The sequence below is a fragment of the Sarcophilus harrisii genome, chromosome 3 (genome assembly GCF_902635505.1).
Source record: "Sarcophilus harrisii chromosome 3, mSarHar1.11, whole genome shotgun sequence".
Lineage (NCBI taxonomy): Eukaryota > Metazoa > Chordata > Mammalia > Dasyuromorphia > Dasyuridae > Sarcophilus > Sarcophilus harrisii.
In genome coordinates, this window is record NC_045428.1 from 270,070,668 (window position 1) to 270,089,798 (window position 19,131).

Genomic DNA, 19,131 nt, shown 5'->3' on the forward strand with positions numbered 1-19,131 from the left:
TCAGTTCTACCATTCTATTATTTGGAACACTAAAACAGAAGCTGGCATGTTTCACAGGAACATCCACTCATGTCAGCATGGAGCAAGGTTGTGTCCCTTTTCTCCTTTATACTTGTAAAGCAAGCTTGTTTTCCATGCCAGGAAGGCTTCTCCATGCTCTCACAGTGCTAATTTTAATCTGACTAGAAAATCCTCTCAGAGGGCAATTCTCTGGTGCTATACTTTTTCCTGACTAGCAAGGCTCTCTGAGGAACATCAAAGGGACTTCAAAGAGATCACCTAGGGGAAAGAAGGATACAGGTGAGAGAAGAACTGGGGAGAAAAATCCAACACTGGCCATTCATACCAACAGTGAAATGATTCTAGCTCATTCAGGCTTCCTCCTTTTCATTCTCCTGGAATGGCATGAAATAGAAACAAACAGTTGTAACCACCACAGGGAGTATTGCTGCAATGTGCTGGCTGCTCTCATTCAGATTTCTTTTCCTGTGGATCCAGAAGTATTAATGTTATATTATCATTTTGAAGTTCTGATCTCTCCCCTGTCAAATCTGTTCTCTTCAAATAATAGAAAAGCACATTTTATTTAATATTGATTAAAGACAAAGTTTTGAAAGGAATTTTCTTCAGATAAGAACTGTAAGATTGATGCTTGCAAAGTGTTTATCTCCAGTGTTACCATGCTAAACCTACCCACAATCTTTGGTTCATTTAGATGACTATCCTTTGGCCATTCTTAAGTCTTCCTTGAAGTTATCAATTAGGCTATTTGTATTTTAAAAGACACTTATAGAAAATAGAAAACTTTTCAATATTCAAAGTACTATGTCTGTGATATTAAACTAATTGGCCCAAAAGTATTATTAAAGCTGAATGAGGTTCCTTCAAATCACAAAACCTGCAAGGTCTCCTGTCTCTGTTCAAACTTGCCACAATGTAGGCTTGACACTACACCTGGATTTAAAAACATGCACATATATGTATATGTGTGTATGAATACATATTAATAATATGTAATATATGTATGTACATACATATACACACATAAGGAATATGTTGGATTAGCAAAAAGTATGGAATATTCTCAAAGGTTGAACAAGGAAACTTTGTTATCCATAACTGCATTTAAGTACTCTAAACTATACTAGGGTGTTAGTCATCTTGATTAATTTTCCTCCTTTTGTGAGACCTTAACATCAAATTATTATGCAACTGAAGAGAAATGTATATAAAGAGTAGAACTTTTTTTTTTGGTAAGAAAACCAAACCAAACTAAACCAAAACCAAACATACCTCCTGCCTTTGCCCCACCCCTTTTAATATATAATATAACTACAAAGTTTCTTTGGTTAAAATGAAATAGTAAAATTTCAGTTGGAATCTGAACTTTAAAAACATTTTTTAAGCATTTTCAGGAATTTGTTTTTTCCTTCCATGTAACAATTTGATGCATGAAATTTGAAAAACTTAAAGCTAATAAATATTCTCAGTTTTGTAAGGGTGTGATTCTGGATAATAACAAAGGAAACCTTCTGTGTGAGTCTTAACCATTTCACAAATTAAAACCTATTCAATAATCTCAGGCACAGATTTTCATTCTTAGATGGAGCCATTCCACAGGTCATCTACAATACCAGCTGGAGGTTTGTAAGCCTTGATTTTGGATGATGATTAGTTTGGTGGAAAAGTCTTAAAATGTCCTTCATTTCCAAATATAACTCCCAAAGATACAGAGACTCAATACAATTAGAGGTATATCTGCCATAAAATAATGCTCCATAAAAAGCCATTTTGGTTGACCACACTGAATGATTAATTATCAACAAAATCCATTTAATTGGTTTGCTTGTTGTGTCAGTTTTATGCCACATTATTTCATACTGGCAACATTAAATCAATTGCAGATTTAGAACATAATGCTCACAAAATAATTAAATTATGTAGGATATTTTTTTAAAAATCAAGCTAACTCCCTCTTCAGCACTGTTTTATTCTTCTTCCATATCCATTGGAGGGACAATTGATCATAATTCCATTATGCAATTTGCTTTTTTCTTAGGACCAAACATTTAAGACTTATTATCTTCTGGTAAATTATATAAATATATAGCCCATTACTTAGTATATCTGCAGAAGGAACTAAGGGAATGGGTTGTGCATTAAATGAAATCACATTTCTTTAGATTATGTCTGCATAGCCAAATGAAATATTAAGAAGTCCACAGATGGGAAGAGATCTTAAGAGGCAATAAAGTTGAACCTCCTATTTTACAGATGAGGTAATTGAGGCACAGTGAGATTATGTCATTTGCCCAGGGTTATATAAATAGTAAGTGTATGAGGTTCCATACTTAGTCCTCTGTCAGTATGCTTGCACTACCTAACTAATTGAAGGAATATGAGTTTATCCAATACCTTTGTATGGAAATTGCCTGAACTCCCAAGAAATTTTTATAAGGTGACATCTTTTGAATGTACTTTGGTCAACTTAATTACAAAGGTGCTTCTGCATAAGTTTCTATGAGAGAGTCACTGAAATCTTATAAACAGAATTCAAGATTTTCCATAGATGCAGGTAGAAGTGAATAATAGTATCCCCATGTTAAAAAGATAAAGATGGAAGGAAAAATTTCCATTTGAAACTTTGTCAGAAAATTAAGTAAGCAGCTTTGTCTGTTGAGATAAAAGTAAGTAAATAAAATGTTTGCTATGTAAGACATAATTGGAAGATGCTCACTAATGTAGATATCCACTCAGGATAATATCTACATGAGGGAATTGCATTGCAATATTTGTCTCAAACTTTTCTTGGCCTCTATTTTTGTTTTCACAGAGTCCAAGAAAAAACAGAACTAATTCATAAGCACAGCTCTTTTCAGATCAGACCACTTTTGACTAAATCTGTTAACAATTCCTCTTTAACCAGTTTTTGGCCAGCAGCATAAAAACCCAAGAATATTAACATATGGAAAGGTCTTGTCCAAGAGTCTAAGAAAAATAGGACCCGGAAACCACTCACAATTCATAAGCAGAGTTATTTTTCAGATCAGAATAATTCTTACTCAATTCATTACCATTTCTTCTTCATCCAGCCTTTGGTCAACTGCACTAAAACCCAGGAATGCCACTAACAGGAGAGACACTAAAGAGAGAGAAGGGCCAGAGAGATGGAAAAGAATATTACTTAGTAATGGAAAGAAAATTCCAAAGAACAAGGAAAAATTGACATATTCCATCAACTGCTTTGGGTTTATAACCTCATCTAGGAGCTTTCTACATCCCAATCATCCTTATAGTATTTTGGCCTTTCTAGGGTCAATTATTGGGGTAAGGTTCTTCCAATCCCTCCCTGGTGTCGTCCTCTTTTGTGTCCAATATTGAAGCTAACAGTTAAAGCAAGACATGCCTTATAGGTAAGGTAGGTTGGCAGTATAAATTGGAAACTATAGCAAGTAATCATTTAGTTTTTCTCTTTAACAATGTATCTTCCCTGCCCCCAACTTCCCCAACACTCCTAAAACCAACAGAATGAATTGTTATGACTATACTACAAACAACTTCAGCAGCTGGACCGTCCCTTATTAAAATGTAGTACTGTTAAAATGTGGATGCAGATTCAGTGATAGACTCTGTGAATAGAGAAATACATTTTTTTTGCTATGATAATGCTTAAATATTTAGGATTTGCACTATTACTGATAGTCAGTGGTTACTTGCAAAATGGTAAATGAAAAATCAGTTATCTTTCTTGAAAAACTACTGAATATTCTAAAGTAGAATGACAGATTTCAGTAGGCTGAACACAATCAAATTAAAAAAAAAAGGTACATTGATCAAATACAAAGTTATTAAAAAATATTGGTAAAGATACAATTTAACCTTTTAGAAAACAAAATTACCTCATTCAAGTACTTTTTTTGGGGGAGATAGAAAAATACATTTCTAACAGCAAATGGGAGGTGGCATTTACAGCTTGTTTATATTGGGGGGAAAGTTTCAGAAACTTTTCCATTGAAGGAAAAAATAAAAATTATACATAATGGCTAAGATCTCAAATAGCTGACTCACTGATTTGAATTATTGCTCTGCAGAAAGTTTGTAAAGCTAAACTACTTCAGCCTTGACAGTTGACCTTTCAATCAGTGGGGTTCAGTCACAACACAACAGCAGCTACAGCATAAAGTAGAATCCGACTTCTTAATGCATTTTCCCTTATTAGATCTTATTTTAGGGACTAAAAGTCACATGTAAGTGTGCATGCATGGGTCTGTGCATGTGATGTGTGTGTACATGTGTTAGTGTGTGTACGTGTATATTCTTTCTGATAACATCCCTTTATTTTAGAGACCGCAAACATGACATGCTTATTTCCCCTTTCCCTCCACTGTTTTGGATATACTTATTTCTGAGACACAGAGACAGATACTTAGAGCGAGACATACACACATACACAGACAGAATCAGAGAAAAGAGACAGAAAACAGAAGGACCAAGAGACATGAGACACACAGAGAGAGACACAGAGACAGAGACAAAGAGACAGAGAAACAGAGACACAGAGACACAGAGACAGAGAAACACACACACAGACAGAGAAACAGAGAGAGAGAGAGAGAGAGAGAGAGAGAGAGAGAGAGAGAGAACAAACTAATCATTTTGTCAACATAATCTCTTTGCTCTCAATAAGACCTAGGGTGAAAAAAGCAAAAAATAGACACAGTCAGACTGTTGTAATTTGGTCAACCACTCGGGTACTATCCATATCCACCATTTCGACACACTCAATTTCTTCCCGATTTTCAGGATTTTTCTTCTCTTTCCTTTTTTTCTTGGAGGGTGGTAGGAAAGTCAGTATCACAGGTAAAATGGCAAAGCAGTGAAAGAAGGTGACAAATGCTATTAAAAATAAGCACCTGAACAGTGTACAGGTCAGATTTGAAGGCACAGCTGCAAGAGGAATCAGACCAACAATATAGCAGAGGTAACTCTGTAAAATAGCTACCCCATGCGTTTCCAGGGCATTTTTGACCCATTTAGTTCTTGTGAAATCCTTGCCCAGGACAAATGTTGATAATAGTGGAGCACAGTTGTCAATTGTGTGGTTAATTCCATATATTAAGCACAGCATAGAAATGCAGTCCAGTTCTACTTTCCACAATGTCATGAAACCTATAACTCCAAACTCAACTGAGGCAACAGTTAGAGTGATCCAAACATTAATTAGGGAGTCTGCCACCAGGAACGCAGAGAAGAAGAGCAAGAATAAAGCACTAATGCAGGAGTTCTGCAAGGGGGCTCCCAGAGAGGAAGAATATCGGTCCATAAACACAAAGGATGGATTGAATACTATGAATTTCACCTTAGAGGTGACAGAAAGTCTTCTTAGGGTCTCTAGGAGATCGTAGAGCTCTTCTCTGTTGGTTTCCATGGTCTTGGCTACCAGGAACATTCTGGAAGCCACGACATCAACCTCATTGTTGAACTTTTTGGAGAAGATGATGTCCTCAGAAAAATGTGAGAATTGGGGGGCTTTCAGGAAGGAGTTTCTCAACATGTCTGTAAAATTTTTCTTGGGCAAGCCAGTGGATGCATTGAGTTTCCTAAGATAATTCAAATAGCTTTCAAACCAAGATATCCTCACAAACCCCTTGGTATACTCCAGTACGTCTTCCTGAACACTTGTATTCCAGTATTCTATGGACTCATAGATATAAAACCCAATCACTGGGCTGTAGTTACTAAAATACTTTTGCTGGGCAGTAGTGAACTCAATGGTTCTTGTTGCCGTTGCTACGATGTTACTAAGGTCTGACCCTTCCCTGACCTGCAGGTAGCCCATTAAGGCAAAGGAAATATAAATAAGGTAAAAGAGCACTACAAAAGGCTTAACATAAGTGTTGGTTATCCAGTCACAATAATAGCGTTTGAGGAAACATACCAACAGGTGACTTTCATATGTGTTTGCTTCCTCTCCATCTGCTGTATCCTCACTGAATCTGGCCGTCAGAAGAAACCTGTACCAGGCAGGTTTCTCTTGCAACACCTCTGGCTTTGGGACTTTTCTGCAGAAGAGACTATGCTGGTAATTGTTTTCTATGTAGCCAGTAAACACCAGGCTGGAACCATAAAATGAGAGTACATAGAGGTAGTTGAAGAAGATTGCAATACAGGAATTACAGCAGAAAATTCTGGCTGCTTCAATGTTAGTGAAAGGGCTGGCACCAATCCCAAAGGTGACCAGGTACATGGCAGTGGTGAGAGAAAAGGAGAGCATGGAGTCTGCATAGACAGCTGCAGTTCTCTCTTTAACATGTTGGTCTTCTCTAGTTTTCCTCCAGGAGGATAACATTTCAAAAGTCCCGTATAATCCATGACCTGGGGGGTGCAAAAAAGATCAAAGTGAGAGTTTAAAGTATTTATCCTTGAAATGAGGAAGGAGCTGACTTGAACTTTGGAAGAGGACAAGGCAAAGGCAATAAAGGATAACTGACTTTAAAGATGAGAGGCTCAAACAGAAGACTTTTGTAAAGGGAAAATAGTCCTGAACTTTAATGATTTATAAAACTCCCATTAGTTATGGAAACGTTAGGGGAGGGGAACTAATATCTTGGTACTTTATTCTGGCAAAAACAGCAGCAGTAACAACTATAATGGAAGTTGGGAAAGCTACCTCTTTAGGGACCCAGAAGGATTTTCATAATCAATACCAACCATTAAATTGTTTGCACAATACAGACAATATTTAACTTTTTCTCATATTTTGGGATTTCCACATTAAAGGATGTCTGATTTTATTACCCTGTGCATTATTACTGCAAATTAGCAGGTAGAGTCAAAATGGGCAGGATCTTTTAGGTTAGTATCCATGTGACCTCTCACAGAAAATTGCCTAGGGCTGGACTTCTCTGAGAATTGAGGCCCTAGATTTCATCTGAGATCCGGATAGGTAAACTATCAACTTTACAACCTCTTTTGTTTTTCCTCAAATGCCATGAAGCAGGAAATTGTAAATAAAAAATGCTATCGAAGCAAAATAAATGTAAATGAATCCAATCAAAATTAAAAGGTGGCAAAAAAGGATAAGATTTATAATGTGAAATTTTTATTTGTATTTAAAATGAAATAGGCTGAAGCTATTTTCATCTTTGTATTAATACAAATAAACACAAAAAGTGAAAGATCTATAATTTTATCTGTATGGGGGAACCTCCTGATGTGTGTGAAAACTCCCTCTACCAGTGTATTTTCTATCTGGTTTATAAATGAATCAATTAATTTTGAGGAATTTGCTTGAAGCACAACCTGTCACAGAGCTTCTAAATATCTGAGGTGGGAATCAACCTCAATCTTGTTGATTTCCATCTTGGCACACTACCCACTATGTCATGGGGCTACTGAGTATATGCTTTTGAAACTATCTTTGTGGTACTATTTTATAGACCTGTACCAAAAAAAATTCTTTTGGAAAGGACCTCTGATTTCAGTGAAATAGGAAATAACCATTCAGAAAATTCTCTTGATCAAATCAGATCCACACTTGCACTAATTCACCTGCACACCTGCATTAGTCCATTCATTGTGGCAGAAAGTTGCTTGGGGCATTAGAAGAGTTATAGTGACTTAATCAGAGACAACAGTGGAAGTTAGGTCTCGCTGATTTGGAGGCCAACTCTTCTCCATACTGACTTTCCTAATAAAAAAAATGATACTTATTGAAATGATATGCTAAGATATATAATGATAATTACTTATATATGCTTTCCATATAATTTAATTACCTCAATAATAGCAATAATAAAAACCATGTTTTTATAGTACATTAGGGCTCCCAAAGTGCTTTTGTCACAACAATTTTGTGAGCCAGGAAAAATGTACTATGTAAATGTTTAGTTTTTGCATCCCATTTTAAAAGATTTTATTTTTCAAAACAAAGTCTAATTACCCACAGACTCTGTATTGGACAGGCAATAATATTCTGAGCTTCTTTTTGCATCTGGCAAGGGAACCTGACCCAGTGAGAGATAAAGCCAAGGCAAGAGTTCAATAAATTCTTTGCCATTCTCATTAGTCCATTGGCAATACTGGGAAGGATGTATTTAGTATGTAGTGACTGATTCCTTTCTACTCTCAAACTTTTCTTCCTGCCCCTTCAATTTTACTCAAGTGCCAGTCATAGCTACCCCAGTGCCCCGTTCCAGTAGGAAATAACCCTCAGACTTTGCACTAGGATCAACAGATCTAATTTTATGCTTCCATGCCTTGGGATATTCAATCCCATTATTGAGGATAATAAAATCTTTACCCTGTGGTACAATAGTCTTGTTTTTAAAAAGGAATTTAAAATCTCCAGTCAAGCATAGTGTGGAGTGGAATGAGTCATCACCTTCCGTGTACAATAACAAAGTTTGAGTCTGCCCCTCGTGCCCAGGACAGTATTTATAGTCTGACTGTGGAATCCTGACTTAAAACACCAACACTTGTTTTACAGTCGTGACACAGATCTGTTTCTGCAGAGGAATTTGTTATTTATCTTAATTTATCCAGCACTGTTTAACAGCCATCTTTCTAGGGGCAGGTCAAGAGCATCAATCTGATAACTAGCCTTGTGCCCTCTATTAAACCACATGCATGAGCCTCCCCGAACATAAAGTAAAAACTACAATCAGGGAATGACATTCTGTTATGTTTTAAATAGTTGTGTTCTCTAGTCTCAGTGGGAAAACTATTAAGCTTATTTCAAATGTGGCCTTCTGAAAAGACAGTGACCTTTGTTTAAAAATAAATGATCATCAACCAGTGAGGAAAAAGAAAGACTTAACTCTGTAGTGCCTCCAAGTTGTGGAGATTGGAAGAAGTTTTGTATGAACCTAGTGCTCTGGCAAATAAAAGTCAAAGGAAGGCATACTTAAATGCAAATAACTTCACCATGAGCAATTTTTTTTAACTAAAAAAATTAACTGCAAACCAGTTTGAGCCATTAAATATAGGCGAGGGATAGGAATTGAACCCATAATTATAGTAATGAAGTTATATTCATTTATTGGGTTTTATGATTCTTAATTCAACATAATTAATTTAGTAATGATGTTCATCTTTTTATTAGTGTAATTTTTTTGATGATGACATTATCTGTGATTGCTTCTTTTTTCCTGAATAATTTACATAAACTGTAACCTATTAAACTCTAAGAAAAATATGACTAAACCCTTAAGGACTAATTTCTTGCTTTGCTGTTGTATAATTTTTGAAGTTAAGCTGAAAAAGGAAATTTGTAGTATTACATGAAATGAGTTGGGGCATATAATGAAACCCATCGTGCACAAGAAAGGTGGTGGTAGGTTATTATTCTGTTTCCACTAAATCCTTATTGCTGCATATTAAGTACCCTGCATTTTCACAGGCATCAGATAATTGTGCTCAATTTTAAAAAATTTTTGTCTCATATTGTGCATTTTCACAAGCATCAGATAATTGTCCTCAATTTAAAAAAAATTTTTGTCTATATATATAGCGCATGTGTTAATAGAAAAAAGGCAGTTAAGGAATAAACTGAACTTTGAGGTGTAAACTCTTGGGGCAGAATTTGGCTTCTTGTCTCCATAAAGAGGAGCTTTTTAAAATAAAATTAAGGAAAAAGAAGAGAGTCTGTTCCCAAAGCCTTTTTACATCATTTGCTGTTTTATTTTTGGTAACAAACAGAGGAGGTTCAAAGGGAGGTCCTAAAAATGAAATTGAGCTATTATTCAGGCTTTTTTCCCCCCTGACAATCTGTTCTCCAAGATCCCCTCATCACTATTATTTCACTTATCCAATGTATTAGTTTTTCAATAAGCCAAATCCATGATTCTTAATTTCCTCTCTTCATAAAGAGTTTCTAGGCCCTCATTCTCAAATGAAGTCCAACTGCTCCTCAGATGAAGTCTTTAGAGTCTTCCTGGAAGTTGGTGATATGAGAGGGGAAGCTTATTTCTTGGAGTTCAGCTTGGTAAAGGAAAGAAGAAAAGCCAATGCAGGTTTTGCTGCTAATGAAACACTTGCAACAAAGGCTTGCAAGCATCATAATGGATTAGAAAAAAATAATGGTATTGGAGTATACAAGTATGGAAGACACCATGTCCTTTTTAAACTAGATTATGTTCTCAGACTCATCATGATGCTTTGCTGAATACTACTATATCTTAATGCATAGATATATACATTATATATATACACTACAGACATATACACATGTATTGGAAAAATGCCCATGTATGATCAAGTTATACTATAGGATCCCACAAAGAATCACAAGTCTGGATAAACACATTAAATGTAAATATATACACACAAAAATTATATATGTATATATCACATAGAGACATTTCCTTCCCAAATGGTCAAATGGACTCTCTGTGTCCAACCTGTAGTAGAACCTTCCAAGCTTGTATTGGTATGATCAGCCACAGCTGGACACAGTGTACATTGACCCTGACATCATGATGTCATTTGGTTCTCTTCAAGCATGAAGGACAAACAACAATAACAATGACATCATCACAGACATGTATGTCCATTACCTCCTCAGACCATGCCCAGGGCTCTGCTGAGTACTATGATATACACACATAAACCACACAATGCATGTTGTATGTATACTACACATATGTATACAGAGTAAAATAATATCAAAGGGCAGTGCACATGCATAAACATACATATGTGTGTATGTATGTAGCACATGTGGAGATCACGGGTCTGCAAAACACAGAAATGTGTGTATGTGCATGAATATATAAAAATCTACCCAACATTTCACATGCACACACATATGTGTGATTTCATTGCTATAGGAAGATCCCAGTGAGAAGACTTCCTCTATCAGTGTCATGATAACAGTGCTATATGGTAGAGCCTTGCTAATCCTTATTTTACAAAACATGAAAGTAGAGCTCAGAGTAAAGTCATTTTCCTAAGGTCATTCAGTAAGTGACACAGTTGGAACTTGAACATGGACATTCTGGCTCCTGATTTGAGGTCCATTCTGCCACACTGCCTCGCTATTATTCTCAAATAATAGATGAGAAAGCTAAACCTCTGAAAGGGTGAGGTAATCTGGTCAAGTTTATACAGTCAGTAAATGACATTCACAATTCCATTCCAGGTATTCTGCCTCCAAGTTCAGTGCTCATTATATTAACATTATAGTGGCCTTAATAGATCTGAAATGATATGGGCAAATTTCCTACTTAATCTTGTTAAGAGGCCTTTGCCCTGTACATAAAACATTATCCTATGCTGCAGAGTCCTCATCTCCTTTCAATGAATGACCGACCTCTTGCTGAAATTCTGCTAACTGGGATGCTGACACCTTCTTAATAAGCTTCATACTATATTCAAGATTCAGTGAAAAAATGAGAAATCTTAGATAGAAATAAAAAAAAAACACCTCTTCTTCAGATCTCCATTATTTGATCAATGACCTAGAATTAAAAGGCTCTATATCTCAGTAATGGTCCTAAATGAAGTGATTCCTTCTCTGATAGTCATACGTAAACAAGGAAAAACAGTTTCTAAACTGAACTCAGAAGCATAGATTCATATCACTAAATTCTAATGAATAGTAAGTTTAACAGAATTCTTAGGATACCTGCAAGACCTAAGTCTGGTTTCCTATATAGCTGTCAATCTATGACAAAAGTAGTAAGCTTCTGCCCATAGAACAAATCCAACCAACTATATTTAAAAATGTTAAAAAAACAAAACAAAACATTGTTGAGTTGAGCCCTGAGCTCACTAGGTCATCCAAAAAAAACAGGCAGCAGGCCAGATTTGGCTTACAGGACAAAGTATACCAATCTTTCTAAGTCTAAAAGTCAACACTGAGCCAACTCTCATTTACGTAAATGTGTTATTTTCTTCAGGATACTGGGACCTCTCTTCAGCCAGATCCTGGGAAGCAATTTGGTTCAGTGGAAAAAAGTGTTAGATTCTGAGTTAGAGGAACCTGACTGACTACCTTGGTAAGTTGTGCATATAACTCCTCCTTTTAAGGGGCATTGTATTGAAATGACTTCTAAGATTTTATCCAGCTCTAAATGATCCAATTGGCCAATGTAGGGGGTGGGAGTGGGGTTGCACTGAAAATATAGGGTGTTGTTCATATCTTTAAGTGTCAGCTAAGAATGCATCTGTGATAATTTTTTAAGGGCAAATATAAAAGGGACTTTTAGATTATCCAATTATTGAAATGACTAAACTTTGATGTGGATAAGAAGGAGTTAATGGAATAAAAGAGTTATACTAGTAAGAGATGAAAAGGACCCTAGCATTTATCTGTTTCAGCTACCAGTCATTTTACAATTGAGGAAACTGAGGCTAAGAGAAGTTAAGTGAGATGGGTCTTTATCCAAATGTCTCCTTTTAGTCAGGCCATGGATTATAGAATTAGAGCTGGATAAAATGCCTACTCCTTCCTCTTGCAGAATAACAGGCTAAGGCCAAGGAAAGAGGAGGTTATGTAAGTAGTAAATGGGAGAGCTGGTATTTGAATGCAGATTCTCTGACTCAAAATCTGGCATTAAACATTTCCCTGATTCATATTCTTTACTCTCAAAGTTTGGGTGAGGAGAGATCCTAAGATATAGCAGAAAATCGATATTTGTATCAACAAGCCTGCTATAGACCTATAGATATAATTAGCCACTTTCAGCTAGGCAGGCCCTTGGATGAAGGCGTATATACACTATCACTGCCACCATAATAGAACTTTCCACCTGGGTAGGATCGTCTAGGATTATCTCTATTTCATAGTGAGGCATCAGAGTATAAAGCTTCAGCAAAAAAGTATATGTTGGATTATCCAGAAAACATCTCAATAAATATATTTGTTTTATATTTTAAACCTTACAAAAAGTATTCACATATATTATCTTGTATAATCTTTACAATAGTCTTGTAAGACAGAAATAGCAGGTAGTATTTTTTTTACTAATTAAACAAAAGAAACTTGTGACTTGGAGAAGTCAAACAATTTCTCTTCTATTACACTGCTTATGAATAGTGTAGCCAGGATACAAATGCAAACTTTTTGAAACCAAATCCAGTGAAAATATTATGGGGCTAGGAGAAATGGGACTTGGGTTTTAAAGCTAATTCATCTACTGATTCTCTGGCTGGCTTTGGGAGTCAGAAATAATTTTTGGTCAAAGAATTTAATAATGACCATCTTGTTCAATAAACACAAGTGGCTCCCTATTACATCCAGGATCAAATAGAAAATCCTTTATTTGGCTTTATAGCTTAGCCCCTTTCTCTATTTCTAGTCTTTTATTCTGCTTTCTTTTTATATACTTTGCTATCTAGCAGTGCTGGACATTTTCTAACTTCCTTTATTTTTCACTGGCAGCCTCCTTTCATGGATTTCTCTCTTTATCTCTGCCTTCTACCTTCCTTGGTTTCCTTTATGTCTTACCTAAACCCCCACTTTTATCAAGAAACCTTTCCCAGTCATCCTTAATGCTAATGCCTTCACTCTTAGACCTCCTCCTATTTCTCTTGTTTGTACATAGTTGTTTTATGTTGTGTCTCCCATCATGTTGAGCCTGTTGAGAGTAGGAGCTATTTTCAGATTTCTCTATATTCCCAGTTCTTAGCACTTAATAAATACTTACTGACTTGACTTTACTGTTAAGTGTACTCATCTGCTATGTTCCAGGGACTGTTCTAAATGCTGAGGATACAAAGAAAAGCAAAGATGGCCTTTACTCTCAAGGTGCTAACATTCTAATGGGGAAAACAGTATGAAAACAACAATACACAAACAAGACAAGGGGAGGTAACCAAGAGAGGGAAGGCACTGGGGAGGATGATTTTTTGTAGAAAATAAAACTTTTAGCTGCAACTTAAAGAAAACCGAGTAAATCAGGAGATGGGGATGAGGGGGGAGAATATTTCAGACATGAGGATTAGCATGAGATATTAATATTTGATTCTTCATCCACAATAATGAATATATTTGTTCCAGGCATGTGATCTGAAAAGCAAGCTGATTTTATTCATTTTACTACTAGTATACTTAAAAAGGCATCTAGGAGGCACAGTAGTTAGAGCACTGGGCCTGAGTTCAAAACTGGACCTCAGACACATACTAGCTGTGTGACACTGGACAAGTCACTTAATCTTGTTTGCCTCAGTTTCATCATCTATAAAATGGGATAAAGAATGAAAATGTCAATCTACTCCAGGATCTTTGCCAAGAAACCTCCAAAGGAGGACTTGAAGAATCAGATATGACCCAAATGAATGAACAACAAAGACTCAGAAAGTGTGAAAAGTAGTGATATATATTCATATGATATGCACATGAATACATACATATATGTACCTTAATATATGATATATGTATATGTAATATATATATGTTAATACATGTTGTTTGCAATTTCCTCTTTTTCCTCCAAAAATTTGTAGTATACTAACATATATACTCTCAAACTAATGGGAGGGAGAAGAGGCATGGAATACTAATGGAAAAAAAAATCCTCAAATTTTTGAAATTGACTGGATAAGTAGCCCTGGAAAGGTAGCATTAGGCTATATAGATAAAAAACTCAGAAATAATCAAGTATCAACATCATATATTTATTTTATACCACAGATCTGATCTATACCTATTTTTGTTGTTTTGCAAATTGATTTTTTTCAAATGGAGTACTATATTTTAAAAATATGCTCTAAAATACACGAATTTCTAAGGCAGAGGAATTCCATGCTCTTATAAAGAGAAAAATTTCTTACTGTGTGTTTTGTCAATCTAGATTTCCTCAAAGCTAAGTACATCTGCTGAACATATACAGACATTAGAGCTACTGCATGGATATTTAGATCTTTTGAGAATTTTTCTGCTCTATTTGCCCTTACAACACAAGTGCAATGATTTTTTCCTTAGTTTGTCCAGTTGATAAAGGGTTTATAAAATGGGAAGATGAAATGGGATGGTTTGGCAATGGACCATGCTTTCAGTTTCAGTGTGAAAATATTTAAAAAGGAAAAATGAATAAACCCATTTATAGGAAACTAGAACAGAGTCAGATTTCATATGGAAAGACAGAATTGCTAAATTCTCTGAGAAAAGTAATAGAATTCAATGTAATTTATGTGAACCAAATCAGCTTAAAACTTATTTTTCTCCCCATAGAGTAGCTAGTATTTATAAAGTGCTTTCCTTTCAGTGACCTCAACATAATATCCTGAATTCTTATAGATTTAATTAATTCAGAGATTTTTCTTCATAGGTAACTAGGCGTCATAGTGGGCAGGTAGGTACAATGGATAAGAGAGCTGGACCTGGAGTTCTAATTTAGCCTTCAGACATTTAGTAGTTGTGTGACCCTGGATAAACGACTTAACTCTTTTGGCCTCAGTTTTCTCATCTGTAAAGTGAGTTCGAAAAGGAAATGGCAAAACATTCTAGTATAAATTCTGAATGGGTCATAATTGAGTCAGACACAGCTGAAAATGACTAACAATAATAACAGGTAGAACAGTACATGGTATGCTTAACTTGAAGTCAATTCAACCTGCATTCATTCAAATGGTGCCTCAGATACTTATTATCTCTGGGCAAGTCAATGAATTTCCCAGTTACTTCATTTGTAAAATGGGGAAAATAATATTATCTACCTCTCAAGGTTTTTTCTGAGAATCATATATATATATATATTCATATATATATATATATATATAAAGGGCATTATGATATGAATATATTTCATAATATAGTACTTTGGTATATACATTCTAATTGCTTTTTTAGAAAAAGCTTATGTGAGTAGACAAAATAGCAAATCTATGTTCATCTCTGGAAGAGGAAATTTTTCAGTTCAATTCAGTTAATAATAATAATAATAATAATAATCAACATTTATATAGCTCATTATATTCCAAGCTCTGAGCTAAATGCTTTGCAAATATTACCTCAATTTATCCTCATAATAACCCAAGGAGATACATCCTATTATTGTTCCATTTCACAGTGGAGGAAACTGAAACAAATAGAGATTAAGTGATTTGCAGTGGATATAGCGCCAGGCCTGGAGTCAAGATTTGCACTCAAATCTAGCCTCAGATATTTACTGGCTGGGTAATCCTGGGCAAGATATTTAATCCTGTCTGCCTCAGTTTCCTCATCTGTGAAATGAACTGCAGCAGGAAATGACAATCCACTTCAATATCTTTGCCAAAAAAACCCAAATGAGGTCATAAAAAATCAGACAAAATTGAAAAAATGACTCAATGACAACAGAATTAATTTGCCTGAAGCTCATGGATACATATTCATTTGCCACTTTTGTTTCTTACCAAAGAATTACTCCTTAGTCAGAGAATTCTTAGTAATCTACCTTAAGGTAACAAATTATCCTTCGCTGCAGAATTGCAAAAATTGTGTCAAGTGATAAATTTTACTGATCCTTTTTCATGCATTTTTTAGCTATGGGATCTAAAAGTGTCAGGAACCCTCACAAAATCTTCTTGGGCAAACATTATCAAACCAAGTTTGCAGCACAGAACTGATGACATACAGTGTGTGTGTGTGTGTGTGTGTGTGTGTGTGTGTGTGTGTATTTTTTTTCCAGGGTGCTTTAAGGTTTGCAAACTAGCACACACATTATCTCATTTGAACATCATTAATAACCTTGTGTAGTAGGTAGTATTTTTATCCTATTTTACAGATAAAGAAACTGAAGTTAAGAAAAAGGAAATGATCTGTCCAAGACCACACCAAAAGTATCTCAGACAAGATTTAGACACATATCTTTGTGACTCCAAGTTCAACATTATATCCATTGTTCCACCTAGCTGGATCCAAAAAAGGAAATAGGTTTCTGCTTCAGTGCTACCACATAAATTATTTAGTTTAGTCTGGTGCTTTGTGACCCCATTTGGGTCATTTCTTAGCAAAGATAAGAGAATAGTTTGCCATTTTCTTCTCCAGTCATCTTACAAAGAAAGACTTGAGGCAAAGTGTTAAGTGACTTGCCCAGAGTCACAAAAGTTGGGTTTGAAGCCTTTTTAACTCCAAGTCCAGCATTCATTCTATCACTGAGTCACCTAACTTCAAAAATTAAGAACACAAAATCTTTTAGTAAGATTAAAAACCTAGAAGTTTTGGGACGTTAGCATATATTTAGTATTTACTTATTTATTTATATGTTACTCACCTCCTTTCTTCGCTTCCTCCCTCCTTCCCCCCAGTAGAATGTAAACTCCTTGAAATCTAGGACTATATCATTTTTTGTCTTTCTATGTCTAGTGCCTAAGACATAGTAGGTGCTTAATAAATGCTGTTGAGTTTCAGGTGACACAAGAAATTTAGAGCCTTTATATTTCATTTTAATATCACTCTTTGAGAATCAGTTTAGCTATGAAATTCTGACTCTGAACCACCTTCAATATGGGCTTATTTGTCTTTATGAGCATAAGCACCCATTCTATTGTGGCATAGTATTTATTGCAAATGGGCCTAAACTACTAAAATGTGTAACATCGCTTCACATTGTGACTCAGTAATTTGAGATCTACTCAGGCTGGAAAATGTACAGAAAAGTTGCATACTGATTTTCAGCAGGAAAAACGGCTATCTAATCAATGAACACAGCTTTCTTCACAAATTGCAAATGAGGGAGTTTGAGGCCCCCGCAGTGCCTCTGTTTCTTACTGCAAGTGCCAGATTTCTCTTGACTGTAACTCTGACAGTAGTCACCAGCTCCATATTTCTCAAACAGTTTAAAGTTGTGGCAAGTGATAGTTTGATTTTATTTTAATATTTTCCCTCTGTCCTACTTAAGACAATGTTAAGTAAAAGATACTTAGTATTACTGCAATTATTTTTATGATTAGTTAATAAGTAAATAGGCCCCTGTTAAGGGCCAGGCACTGTGCTAATCATTGGGGATACAAGAGGAAAAAGGCAGTTGTGATTAAGTGTTTAAGAAGATTATACAGATTAGGATTTTTAAAGAAATTTTTGAAAATTGTTATGTTGTTCTTTAGATCATTGGTTACACCCTAAGATGCTTTATATGTGGTGCTGACATTCCTTGTCCTTATTATGGAAGCATGGGTTTAGAATCCAGACAGATTGAGCTCAGATTTCATCTGTGCTACTTATATAACTTTGGACAAATTTGGGCCTCAGTTTCCTAATAGATAAAATGAATGACCTTTAAGTTCTCTTCAGTCTCTAAATTTATGATTCTATGATCCCATGATCTCTGGGGTCCCTTTAAGCTCTAAATCCTGTAGTTTTATTTTTATAGGGACCACTGACCTCATTGAGTAACTTTATTCTTTCCCTTCATTTTCCTATTACATTGCCCGCTTTTAATTTATATTTACCTTATAAAAACCTCTAAAATTGTATAGCTAGGTGGTATAGTAGGTAGAAAATCAGGCCTGGAATTAGAAAGACTTGAGTTCAAATCCATACTCAGACACTTTCTAGCTGTGCGATCCTGGGCAAATCATTTAAACCTGTTTGCCTCAATTTCCTCATTTGTAAAATGAGCAGAAGAAGGAAATAGCAAGCCATTCCAGTATCTTTGCCAAGAAACACCAAATGGAATCATAAAGAGTCAGACTTGACTGAAATGATTTAACAGGAACAATTTCTGTAGGAGTGACTTAAAATTGAGAAATATATTTAAATAGATAAAATCCTACTGTTACTTAAGTTACGTCCAGAATTTTTTCTGAAGGAACGATTGTTGTTCCCTCTTTCCAAGATAGTTACTGGATTTGGAAGGAAAGGAAGGCTGTATGTGTATGTGTATGCAGGGTAAACTCAGGTAAATCCTTATACTTTTCAACTCCATCAGAGTAATCCTTGTGAAAGCTTCAATTTATTGTATGTGATTTTCCAAAACTAAACTTCTGCGGGCAGTGGTGGTAACAGAGGCAGAATTTAATTTTGGTCCCACCAGCATGCCTGTCATTTAACTGCAACACATAATGGAAAATAATTTCCATTGCCACCAATACATACAGGGCACAAGGCATGCTAATAAGACAAGTTGCAGTGGTTTTTTTTTCCACTAAAAATAAATTCTGCTTCATCCATCACGATGGTATCAGATTCCAAATGACATTTTAATT

The 19,131-nt window shown here is 35.5% G+C and overlaps 1 protein-coding gene across 1 annotated transcript in view; it reads right to left on the reverse strand.

Moving 5' to 3' along the window:
• Nucleotides 1-4,600: 4,600 nt before the first annotated feature.
• Nucleotides 4,601-19,131, reverse strand: part of PTCHD1 (patched domain containing 1) — a 62,192-nt gene continuing 47,661 nt past the window's right edge. Inside the window, exon 3 of the mRNA XM_003763499.3 lies at nucleotides 4,601-6,375. Coding sequence (XP_003763547.1) covers nucleotides 4,721-6,375 — 1,655 coding nt within the window. The 3' untranslated portion in view covers nucleotides 4,601-4,720. The remainder of the gene's footprint in view (nucleotides 6,376-19,131) is intronic.